The 13445-nt window shown below is 35.2% G+C and overlaps 1 protein-coding gene across 1 annotated transcript in view; it reads left to right on the top strand.

The window, feature by feature from the left end:
• LOC124106465 (contactin-associated protein-like 3) overlaps window positions 1–13445 on the top strand; it is a gene marked incomplete at both ends in the record, with an annotated part of 93931 nt that overhangs the window by 68991 nt on the left and 11495 nt on the right. The window contains 3 exon segments of the mRNA XM_046464071.1: window positions 5979–6106; window positions 9736–9906; window positions 11420–11638. Of these exon segments, the coding sequence (XP_046320027.1) occupies window positions 5979–6106; window positions 9736–9906; window positions 11420–11638 (518 nt within the window).

Genomic DNA, 13445 nt, shown 5'->3' with positions numbered 1-13445 from the left:
TTGATGTGTATGATGTCATTCATCTAAGGCCTAAAACATGAAAATGATTTTTTTCATTTATCTGTGAATAATTATGTCCGTTTTATTTTTCTAATAAAACAAAATGGAAATACCAAATTGTTTCACATTAAATGGAAGTACAATATCAGCCTTCTTAAAGTTAAATTGATTTTCCATGGCTGATCTTGAGTTGTTTTTTGATCCCCTAAATCCTTAAATGGCCACATGGGGGAAATCAGAAAAGGCCCTGGCTCCATGAAAAGAACATATGGAATTCTAAATTTTCCCTACAGTTAGAGGTCTCAAAAGGCTTCAAACCCAATGAAAAGGTGAATAAGGACAAATCTTCCAGTTAGCACATGAGATAGAAAACTCATGTCTAGACACCCTCACACAGATTTTTAATTCAATACATAATTTTAATTGCAATATATAAGATGGTTTCAAAATTAAGTTACCATGGCCACAGGTTGGTAGCTCCAATAGCTTGTCATAGAATTACAAGATATTCTTACTACAGGTCTGCCCTCCTCCTTCCTTCAGGAATCACAGGGTTCTGACAGATAAAATGCCTTGAAGTATAAGCTCACACTCCAGTTTTACAAAACACAAAAGAAAGTGGGAGGGTAGAGAAACCGCAAAGGGGAGAATTGGAAATGTAAATGTCCCAGATAATGGGTATAATTAGAAATGTAAAATAAATGTATGAGCAGATTGAAAAATAAGCAATGGAGTTGAGAAAACAATCAAATACTATTAATAGAGATAATTGCTATTTACAAAAGAACCAAACAAATGTTTGGAAATGAAATTATTGTTTTTATCGAAAATTTTAAGACTTGTTGGATCAAATATTGGACACAAGTGATTTGAAGACTAGTGAAATGATTAATATATGTAACCAAATTACGTGGCTTGTAGCACAGAGAGAAACAAATTGGGAACCCTGAAAGGGTTGCAGAGAAGAGAGAATGCATGTCTGGCTGAAGTTTCTAAAGAAGATGGGACATAATTAGGAAGAGGCAATATTCCAAATAGGTAAGAAATTTCCAGACTAGAGAAAATACTGAAATACCAAGCAGGATAAATAAAAGCAAATCCATATCTAGACATACTATGGTGAAATAGAAGAACTTTAAAGAAAATGTCAAAAGAAAAAAGAAAAAGAAAATGTTGAATGAAGCAGATATGGAAGAAAGACTTCTGAAAGGAAAGAATTGTAGAGCACAACAAGCTCTTCATAATTGGAAATAAAATTACTATCCATCTCGAAATTTTTGCTCAGCTGCTATTTTCAAAAATGAGTGATAAAAATGAAGATCCTCTCAGGCAATAAGATACTGAGAAGTTTACCGCCAGCACACCCCACAGGAGGAAGTTCTGAAGAACAGCTTTCAAAAAGAAAGAAAATGACCTTTTAAAGGGAAAGTCTCGGATGCAAAAAGAAATATTGAGAAAAGAAATTTGTAAACTCAGAGGCCCCAAAATAAATACCAGACACCAGGAACATGTAACTATTTTATGTATAGCTACATTTCACATCTAGCTACATGAAATTAAAACATGAGAAAGCAGTCATCTAATCTATTAACAAAGATGATCATAATTGACAAAATAGCCAAAAGAATGTTGAGAAGTAAAAATATCATTGAAATTTGAACTTGGGGTATTAGCATTAAATTACTCCCAGTGTGCATTAGTTTTAGGTGTAATCTCTAAAAGAATAAATATAGAACAAATAAATTCAAATCAGCAGAGGAAAGAAAGGAAAAACTGGGGAGGTTGGGGTTGTAGCTCAGTGGTGGGATGTTGGCAGGTATGCTAAAAAGAAGGAGGAAAGGAGAAAAAAAACCCAATTTTGCAATTCAGTTAATCAAAAAGAAGATAGCAAATGAGATTTAAAAAGAAAAAGCAACACAATAAATTCAGAGTGAGATCATAGTCATGCACAAGGAGTGTGACGAAAGTGTCCATTTAAATCTAGATATGTCAAATTGAATAAAAAGCAAGCATATCTTATCTGTACATGCAGAAATAATGAAACTGAATATTAAAAAAAATTACTAGGAAAATATACACAAAAGTAAGCAAATTTAATAACTCTAATTTTGGGGGCTGGGGTTGTGGCTCAGAGGCAGAGTACTTGCCTCGCACATGTGAGGCACTGGGTTCAATCCTTAGCACCACATAAAAATAAATCAACAAAATAAAGATTTTTTTAAAAAACCCTAATTTTGAACAAGGATGTTCATACTTTTCAATCTTACCAGAAAGAACCAAGTGTTCTAAACTAGTACACTTGTAAGAGAAATAACTCAGAATTCTAAGAATTACAAGAAGAAATTCACAAATTACCCAATAGGAAAAAGTTGAAATGCACATCTGTTAGTAATTGGTAAAACAGGTGGAAAATAATTAGAAGACAGACTATTTTGAAACCAAATTAATAACTTGATTTGTTATACATATAAAATTAAAGGATGCATCATTTTATCTAACACTTATGGCATAGTTTTGCAAACTGATTACAAACATCAAACATTTTTACAAGAGTTAGTACCATATGGACAGTTTCTCTATGCAACTTGGCTAGAAGTGAATAGTAAAAATTAAAAATACATATTCAAAAGAACAAATGATTAGAAACAACTCAATAAAGATTATTTACAGGGGGCTGGGGATATAGCTCAGTTGGTAGAAAGCTTGCCTTGCATGCACAAGGCCCTGGGTTCAATCCCCAGCACCGCAAAAAAAAAAAAAAAAAAAAAGATTCTTTACAAGCAATAAACAATATGATTGCAAAAATCAAAGAAAATTATTAAAACTAATGGGAGTATAATAAAGCTGCTGAATCTTAGAATAACTGGATTCCTATAAAGAACATGATACCATAAGAAATGTTATAAAAACTATTTGCAAAATCAACAAAAGGAATGACAACTTGGAATAAAGATTTTTTAAAAAGTATGTAAGTTTTTTTATGGAAAAGATAGCATAAACTTGATCATGAGAATTTAAGAAGACCTAAATAAATGGAAATAAGATTCTATTGCCATGCATGATAAAACTGGGTACCTCTCCCTCAAGTGCTTTTTTGGTTTAATTTCAAACCAATGCCAAATATTTGTTCATGATTTTTTTCAACATGACTCTAAACTTTATATAAACAGTGGGGAACAAGAAGCTAGGACTATGGTGAAGATGGAAACCAGGTGGGAAGACCTGACACACCAAACATGAAGCTTTATTTCAGTGATGCGCAGATGGAATAGTGAAAGTCAACGGAGAGGCCACGCTGCCAGATTATTGTAATTCTGGATGATAATTATGTGGTTCCCACCCCTCTTTCACTGGAATAATTGTGAATTATGAAACTTGACCTACCATTTTCCCCCTGTAGCTTTCTCAGTAGCACAAAATACTCAAAGTTCTATTTTACCACCAAAAATAAGTCCTTTGAATCAGTGAATGGTAAGAATTATTTATAGAGAATTAGAAATTAAAAACAAAAGGGTTTGGAAATTATCTTACTGAATGTTTTAAGGAGTCTCGTGACCATGACAATTAGTATCATGCATAAGACATGAGCAGTTGAGAATGCCCTGTACTAATGAGAACAATTTTAAATATAATTGTTAAAAACTCCCGCAGTTACCAAAGTACTTTACAAACAATAAAACTGTTATAAAATCTGTTCTAATATATACTACAAGCATTATTACTTGCTTATGGATTTTCAGAATTCTGTATGTACATTGTTAATGTTGAAGACAGAATTAAGTTGTAGTTTTTCTTACATTGGAAAGCATAGTTTTGAATGGTTCCTCGGTATTCAAGGATCCTCAATGAATAACTAATATACACATTTTTCCTCTCAAATGGCAATCACAGGATTTAATTTACCAGGTTATCCCTAGAGTTGTAATAAGTTCCCAGACTGACTCCCCCAATAATGTGGTGGTACCTTCTAGCTTTCTGACAGCCTGATTTATGACAAACCAGACATTGATGTGCTTGTTATAATCTGCTTGTGTGCTTCTGTTTAGCAGGAACCACAGGGACTTACTTATTTAGTCTGATACTTTGAAATGAATTGATTCAATAAAACCGTTTTTGTTTTTTTTTAATTTCAGGATATTCATCTTCTGTTTTTCATAACACCATATGCACTTCCAGTTACTTTATTAATAATTTTAAGAAAGAATAAAAGTTTTAATAATTCTAACTTTTCTATCTTAAAAGAATATTTGGTAGCTAAATATAATTGGAATGATTAATAAATTATTCAGATTCATTCCTGTAAAGCTATTAGGTTGAACCATGTTAAATTCCTGGATTTTTTTTTACATGCCAAAGTGGTATTTTTCTGTGCTTCAATTTGTGTATCCTATGTATGAAATATGATATGTCAAGAGCTTTGTAAAGTTTTGAACAACCAATAAAAAAATAAATAAAAAAAAAGAAATGAAACATTTCAATCATTATGGAAAGGACATTTCTTTTTTCTTAAAATAATAATTTGGTGTTATTCAAATTTCACTCAAAAGTGATGAGTACCACTACACTACTCCAAATAAAAAGTTAAATGTCAAAAAAAAAAAAATTATGTATCCTAGAGTAAGTGACAGTTTTGTAACTGTTAGGAATTAAGACTTACTAGTTCTACATAGATATGAGACATCAGAAAGATAAACTAGACAAAAATCTTTTTTGTCCATAAATTATAAATGCAAATATAATTGAAAAGTCTGCAATAAAAAGTATGAACAGCTTAAAAAGTATAGAAAAATCTTATTTTACCCAGAGGGGAAGCTGTTGATTGCCAGCTTACAATCCAGGGTCTCTGGCTCCTTTTCTAGTCCTTTCTGTATTGGAAACATAGATATTAATGTTTCCTCACTTATTACATTACATAATAATAATATAGTTGCCATTACATTTATGATATTCACTAGAATACCTAGGGGCACTGATAATGTTTTTTATGTCCATATACCCAACACACAAAGCCTGGTAGATAGAAAATGTTGAATAAGTGTTTGTTGTATGAGTGGATGGTGATAAAGGTTGACAAAGCACTTTCTATCCCTCCTGTTAATTTTAGGAGTGTTATATCCTACCTTCATCTTGGTTTTGAGTCAGTATGATTTTTTGTTTTTAAATTTATGGAGTCAACAAGTAGGAAAATACCTAATAACCACAATAGGAATTTTTTAGAGCTTTACTATAGAGTCCCCACCATATCTTGAAGACCCCAATAGATCCCTGAAACCACAGATAGTAATGAACACAGTATAGGTACAGCTAGATGTATGTATACTATTTACATACATACATGTGGTTTTTTCATGTATATAAAATATATATATATTTGATAAAGTTTAATTTATAAATTAGACACAGTAAGATATTAATAATAATAATTATAACAATATGCTGTAATAAAAATTAAATAAATGTGGTTCTCTCCCTTGAAAGAGTCAAAACAAATAATATATTTCGACAAGGCAGACCGTGAGTAACTGAATTTGCAGAAAGTGAAACTACAGATAAATGGAGACTATTGTAATAAAATGATGAGGATTTAAATTCTAAATCTTGTCATTCAGGTATCTTTTGTATTGTTTGTGTTTGTGAAGGCGGATTGCTCTTCTTTGCAGAAGTTCTGTATTTAAATTCTATACAGTGGTTGAATTGGACAGAATCCTGAGCCACTTAGTTGCTTTAAGAATGCAACCTCACACCTGCACCCATGACCACATATGAGTCTGTGCACTTCCTTCTTAGTGGTCAGGTGCATGAACAGTGACCTCCTGTCCTCAGATATATGCTTATGCTTCTAAGTGTTAAGATAAGCATTTTGATTTCCCTGCTATATGTATTTACAAATTTGCTTAATACTTCTTGAACTGCAATAAAAAACTATAATTTCTTATGTTATTCAGAATAAAGTTGAGATGGTTGTGTTTATTTCCTAGGACCAGTGACACAGGAGTCCTTTCCCATAAGGAGCACCTGCCAGTCACTCAGGTTATGATGACAGATGCAGGCCGGCCACACTCTGAAGCAGCTTATACCCTGGGGCCTCTGCTCTGCCGAGGGGACAGTAAGTAGCAGTCAGAGGGATCTAATAATGCATGGTAATGTTTTATGAGAAATTAACTGCATGGGTTTATGAAAAGACTATCTGTTTTAGTAATCTGTATTTCATAGGAATATATTAACTTATAAAAAAGAAAAATAATTATAATGGAGAAAAAAGAGAAATTATATTACTTTTGGGTTCTGACTCTTTTATGCTGTATTTAAATAACACTACGGATGTAAAGACTAAGGGAATCATCTGAAATAATTTGTCACTTGGTTAACAAACTTTATCTTTTCTTTTTTTCCCAGTACTGGGGGCTGAACCCACGGGTGCTTTACCACTGAGCCATGTCCCCAGCCCTTTTTACTTTTTATTTTGAGACAGGGTCTCAAGTTGCTGAGATTCTCGCTGAATTGCTGAGTCTGGCCTCAAATTTGCAATTCTTCTGCAATTACAGACATGTGCCACTGTGCTTGACAGCACTTTCTATACCTTATCCCACCTACTAATTTTAAGGCAGCAAACTTTTATTCCTTTTAGATCCCTTATCTAAAATTCTTGGGACCTAAAATCTAAAATAATTTTAGATTTCAGGTTTTGTTTTTGTTTTTGATTTTTTTTGGGGGGGGGGATTTGAGGATATTTGCATGTGCATAATGAGAAATCTTGTAAATGAAACCCAAGTCTAAACACTAAATTCATTCATGCTTTTTATGACCTTATGCACATGGCACTGATTTAACACAATACTTTTAGTTCACCTGCATTTCGACTGCAACTTACCACATGAGGTCAGGGAGAAATTTTCTACTTGTACTGTCAATACTCAAAGTTTCTGATTTTCATTCATTTCATACTTTGGATTATGTGATTATGTATGCTCAGCCTGGATTATTTGGTTATGTATGCTCAGCCTATACATGCCTACTAAGTTCTAAGTACAAGTACTTTGATGAGTGCTGATATGCCTAAAATCCAGAAGATAATGAGAAAATGAAAGGGCAGAGCCCATTATAGGCAGAATTCTACAGTATTAATTAATCCCATTAGGTATTAATTAATTCTGAATGTTACCCAGGAACTTTGATGATCTTAACTTTCTGAAAAACAAAAAACATGTGTTCTAACTTCATTTCCATCCTTATGGTCTCTTCTAAATAAACTCCATCAAGGTTTGTCCTCCTTCCCTCCCCACACACTGCTCTCTTCCAGATCACCAGTGTGACCTTGATATTGTTAAACCCAATTATTATTTTTCAGTTTTCCTCTTAATGGACTGGCCAGCCACTTTGGACTCCATCATGATTCACTTTTTAATTCACTTTCCTTACCAGGCCACCAACATGCCACAAAGTCTGCATTTTACTCCTTCCCTCCTCCCTCCAGTATTTATTTCACCAATAGGCTCATGTTGGGATGTTCATTGTTCCCCTCATTGACCTTGTCCTTCTCTGCATGAGAATGATCGCTTCCCATCAGTCTCTTCGCTTTAAATACTCAGTAACCCCACTTTATACCTCAAGCCCAATAACTGAGCTTCAGGCTTGCCCACCTGGCTGGATGATGAACCTCTGCTTGTGCCTTAATAGATGCTTCAGATTCACCCTGACAAATCAGGGGGTGGGAAAGAAAATAATTTCTACAACTTTCCCCAATTCAGTGTGTGGCAATTCCATTCTTCTCATCACCCCTTAAACTGAGACCATTGGTCACTTTTAACTTCTCACTTCCTCTCACACTCTCATCACTACTCACATCTGATGCATCAGCAAATCCTGTTGTTGCTAACTTCAAGAATGGATTGAGAATCTGACCACACCTCACCACTTCCTTTGCTACCTGGCCTGGATTATTGTTCCATTCTTGAAATGTTCTGCCTGCCTCTGTCTTTGCTCACTCAGGCTTATTCTCAGCACAGCCACCAGTGTGAATGAAGTCTTGTCATGTAAGTCCTCTGCCCAGAACTCTCCAATGTTGCCTGAATCAGAGGTCCACCAAGGACCCAGTAGCCATGCTAACCTCTAAGACAGAGAAATCCTGTGGAGCCTATGGGACCCAAGGTTCTCCATGGGGCCTATACAAGGAATTGCTCTGGGAGAAAGTCCTAGTGTTTCTGAATGTTATGACTAATAGTTTAGATAATAAAAATCACATGTCAAGGTTTTATTCTGAATGAATTGATTAAATGATAATTTGAATTATCATGATAACTAATGCAGCATAATAATTTATAATAAAATGCTTAGCAAAATAGCAATAGAACTTTTTTAGCTCAAGAAAGAATATCTACACAAAACAAAGCTAGCATTGTAATCAATAGTAAAAAAACTGAATTCTTTTCTCCTGAGATTGAGAACAAGACAAAGCCTGCAATTATGTAATAAAATAAATAAACATACACAGATTGAAATAAATAAAATTCTACTCATAAATACATACATATATATATGTGTGTGTGTGTGCGTGTGTGTGTGTGTATTATATGACTGTTTTCACAGAAAATCTCAAGGAATTTAAACACACACACACACACACACACACACATACCCTACTGACATGCAACAAAACATGTTTACTTGAAATCTATAAAAGACTGAAGGCAAAAATCAAGAAAATATAAATAAGAGGAGACACATACACTGTGTCCATGATTGGAAAACTCAATATAGGAAAGATGTTGATTCTCCCCAAACTGAGGACACACTTCATCAAAAACGATGTAAGGATAGCACAGATGTACATGAGAAGACGTTCTACAACATCAGCCATTAGGAAAGGCAAATTGATACCACAACACACCAATGTGAATTGCCAAAAAACAAACAAAAACTTCTAATGCCAAGTGCTGTGTGAGGATGTAAAAATACTCATACATTGTTGATGGAAATGACAAATGTACAGCCACTCTAGAAAACTGTTTGGCAGTTTGCTTTAGAGTTAAATACATACCTACCATATGATCCAGAAATTCCATGCTGGGTATTTACTAACCTAGAGAAATGAAAACTTATGTTCACCCGAAAAACTGTACACAAATATTATAGCAGCTCTCTTCCCAAATCTGGAAATGATGTTCAATGTTCTTCAGTTTGGTCAAACTATAGCATATCTACATTAGAGAAGTCAGTAGGAGGAAAAAGCAGATATTTATATGTACAACAATGTGAGTGGATCTCAAAGCCATTATACTGAGTGAAAGGAGCCAATCTTGAAATGTTAAAAAGTGGATCACTCTTTATACGACCTTTAGAAAAGGCAAACTATAAAGGGATGAGGAAGAAAGGATGTGAGTTTAGGGGGATATCAAGAGGGAGATCTCTCAATTTTGGTAAAAGTTACACAAATCAATGCAGATTAAAATCAAAATCAATAGTCATTTTTAACTTCTTAAATTAAAAGTAAAATTGTGTTTAAAAACACAGACCATTTCCATAGTGATTCTACTCAGTTATCCATGTCCAGAATCTTAATGATCCAAGTAATCACCATTTGGATATTCATATCATGGCTTCATGTCTAGAAGAACCTCAAAATGAAGACTCCCTTAGATGAGTAATGCATTTAATAGTAAAAATAAATGCTAGACACATAAAATGCAATTATTGTTTTGTTTCACTATTACTTTCACTCTTTTTTTTAATAAACAGATTCATTTTGGAATTCAGCTTCATTCAATACTGAGACTTCGTATCTTCATTTCCCTACATTCCATGGAGAGCTCAGTGCTGATGTGTCTTTCTTTTTTAAGACAACAGCTTCTTCTGGGGTGTTTGTAGAGAACCTGGGTATCACAGACTTTATCAGACTAGAACTGCACGGTGAGTTGCCACTGAGACAAAGCCACAGAATGCTCAGTAATGAGCAATAAACCCTTTAGTATTCTCATTCCTAATCTGCTGCCATGCTTCCTTATCAAGTATATTTTTATAAATACCAAAATTCTATTATTTTAAAAAAATTCTTTTATCTTAAAGAAGTCGGCATTCTATCCTTATAACAAAATATCTAAGGCAGTTAACTTAGAAAGGTTTATTTTGGCTCATGGTTCTAGAGGTTTCAGCCCAAAATAGAGTGGCTGCATAGTGTTGGACCTCTAGTGAGGGCAGTATGTCATCATGGGAGCATGTGCTTACCCCTGAGCCAGGAAAAAAAGAGAAAGAGGAAAGGGCTAAGGCCCCACAATCCTCTTCAAGGCCATGCCCTCTCAATTACCTAAAGACCTTCCTGGAAGGTCCTGCCTTCCAAAGGTTCCACTTCCCAATAGCACCACCCTGAGGACCAAGACTTTAATAACACCTGAGCCTTTGGGAATTACTCATCCAAACTATAGCAGGTAAAGAGTGAAACAACATCTCCTGAGATATACAACAGATTATAATGGTTTGGTGCTACTTTACTTCTGTGTGCAGTCAGGAGATTAAACCAGACTGGTCAAATAACTAATTTCTACTAAATTAAAAATTATTTGACTGAATTGACTGCTCACATTATTTAATCACATGTGCAAATCTTTATTTCTTATGGTCAAAGATTTCACTTACGATTTTTTAAATTATATGAAGTTTTAAATCACCTTTAATCAAAATCATTTATATGAAGCCAGATCACATGCTAGATTTCTTTCAATAGGTAAATGTCTGCTAGTTAGAGCTTAGCAAGATGAGCAATTAAACTCTGTTTTAGTCAGCTTTTTCACTGCTGTAACCAAAAGACCTGATAAGAACAATTAGAGGAGGAAAAGTTTATTTGGAGGCTCATGGTTTCAGAGGTCTCTGTCTATAGATGGCCAACTCCATTCCTTGAGGCCTGAGTTGAGACAGAACATAATGGCCTAAGAGTGTGGAGGAGGAAAGCAGCTCAGGACCTGGCACCAGGAAGCAGAGAGAGTGAGCTGTAATTACCAAGAACAAAATATAAACCCCAAAAGCATGTCCTCAGGGACCTTCCTCCTTCAGCCACACCTTATCTGCCTACTGTTGCCAACAAGTTAATTCCTATTAATGGATTAACACATTGATTAGGTTAAGGCTCTCATAACTCAATCAGTGCACCTCTAAACCCTTTTGTATTGATTCACATATGAGCTTTTGGGGGACATCTCATATCTCAACCATAACAAACTCTGAGAAAGAATGTATTAAAATCAGTTTTGTTTTTCTTTCTCCAGGATTCAAATTTATTTTTCCCTCCTAACCAACTCTAAGTAATTCTTTCCTGCATCACTGCCCTATTCATTATGAGCATACCACAATACTGTTTTCATGTCCACTCAGGATTACATTTTCTCCCTTTTGAATTAACTTGAGAAACTTTAATATCCACAATTTCCAGCTCCCACAGAAGTGACCTTTTCCTTTGATGTGGGGAATGGTCCTTGTGAAGTCACAGTACAGTCACCCACTCCCTTTAATGACAACCGATGGCATCACGTGAAGGCAGAAAGAAATGTTAAAGAAGCATCTCTCCAAGTGGATCAGCTCCCTCAAAAGTTTCAACCTGCCCCCACTGGTGGGCACCTCCTCTTGCAGCTCAACAGCCAGCTCTTCATTGGTGAGTACTGATGGTTTATAACTGAGCTGTGCTCTAAGTGCAGCTGAACCAAAAGAAACTGTAATTTAAAATAGCAGTGATAAACCAGGCATGGTGACACATGCCTGCAATCCCAGCAGCTCAGGAAGCTGAGGCAAGAGGATCATGAGTTCAAAGCCAGCCTCAGCAACTTAGTGAGGTGCTAAGACCCTGTCTCTAAATAAAATACAAAAAAGGACTGGAGATGTGGCTCAGTGGTTGAGTACCCCTGAGTTCAATCCCTGGTATCAAAAAAAAAATAGCGATAACAGCAATGATGACAATAGAGACTGTAGCACCATTTGTAAGACCTTCGTATTTAATATTTAATATCTCCTTTTACAGATGCTGTTTTGCCCAATTTACTGAGAAGATAATGCAGCCTCAAAGAGATTGACTGACTTGAACCACAGAAACCCAAACTGACCCAATTAGAATTTCCAAATTTATACTCAATGTAATAGCCAATTTGCATTTTCTTCAGCTACTTCTCATCAATACTATTTTATCGAACATTTAGCCATTTTTATCTATTTCTCCTATTTTAAATCTCTGTAGAATTAGAGAACCTGCCTTGCAATTAGGACAGAATCCTCCAGTGTACCCTCAAAACAGACCACAGGAGACCATGTCACAGAAGTTATCTAGTGTGTCTGTCCCTGGCAAGAAATACCCCCATGTCGTTCCTGGCCTCCCTTGTCCTATTCCACTTCTGCTTCTCTGTGTTCACATTGGCCATGTTCATAACCATGTCTGACTTCTTTGTTCCCCATTCTTTAAAGATTACAGCTCAAACTGTGCACAGTAGCACATTTCTATAATTCCAGTGATTTGTGAGGCCAAAGTAGGAAGATCACAAGTTGAGGCCAGCCAGCCTCTGCAACTTAGACCCTGTCTCAAAATTATAAAAAAAAAAAAAAAGAGTTGGGAATGAATCTCAGTGGTAAAGGGTCCCTGGGTTTTATTCCCCCTATGGAAGGTTGGGAAAGAGATAGCTCTGGACAATGGAAATCTTTCCTTTATTTATTTGTTATTTTATTATTGTTTTTCTCAAGGAAAAAAATGTCTTATTACATTATGTTTCAAGCAACTCTATTCTAATTTGGAAAGTAAGCAGATTAACCAAGTAGCTCTCACTTGGTCATTTCTCATATCTTTTAAAGTAAATGAAAACAAAATCCAATTAAAACAAATATAAATCACAAGTTAGTAAGCTGGAATATACCTACACCAAAGAGGATCTAATGTTATTCAGTGAATTTAAGCAATTGTGTGTGGTGGGGGTGGGAGGTGGAGGGGGGGGGCGGTGTACAACCCAGGGCTCCTTAAAATTGGCTTCAAGCACAATTAGTTCTTATTGATATAAAGCTTCATTTCAAATCATCAAACTACAGCTCAACTTACACAATTTTATTTTCTGATTTATAATCCTTAGGGTAAATTAATGGAATTTCTTGAAGCCAAGTTTGCATGAAATTCACCTAGAATTAGCATCCCTACAGAGTAAGATTTCTAATGCCTTGAGAAGCTAGTTGAAAATTCAGATATGGGATATCCTAAGTATGAGATTTGTGTTTTTTAACAAGCTCTGCAGTTACACCTGTGCTTCCATGTTTGCAAACTATCACCTTAAACTCACATGAGAGTTAAGAAAATTACAGAGGAGCATAGTGTTCAGGCTGTGTTACACCACCATGACCCTGGATTAACGGGGTCCAGCCAGTAAGCCTGAGGTCCTCATTCATGGCTTCACCCTTGTGTCCTCTTTATTGCTCCCTCCTCAGTTTCT

This window comes from Marmota monax, unplaced genomic scaffold (assembly GCF_021218885.2).
Source record: "Marmota monax isolate L192 unplaced genomic scaffold, Marmota_monax_Labrador192_F-V1.1 WCK01_AAM20220418_F8-fsc01040, whole genome shotgun sequence".
Taxonomy (NCBI): Eukaryota; Metazoa; Chordata; class Mammalia; order Rodentia; family Sciuridae; genus Marmota; species Marmota monax.
The sequence above is the reverse complement of the archived record's forward strand: the minus strand, read 5'-3'. Positions and strand labels throughout refer to the sequence as shown.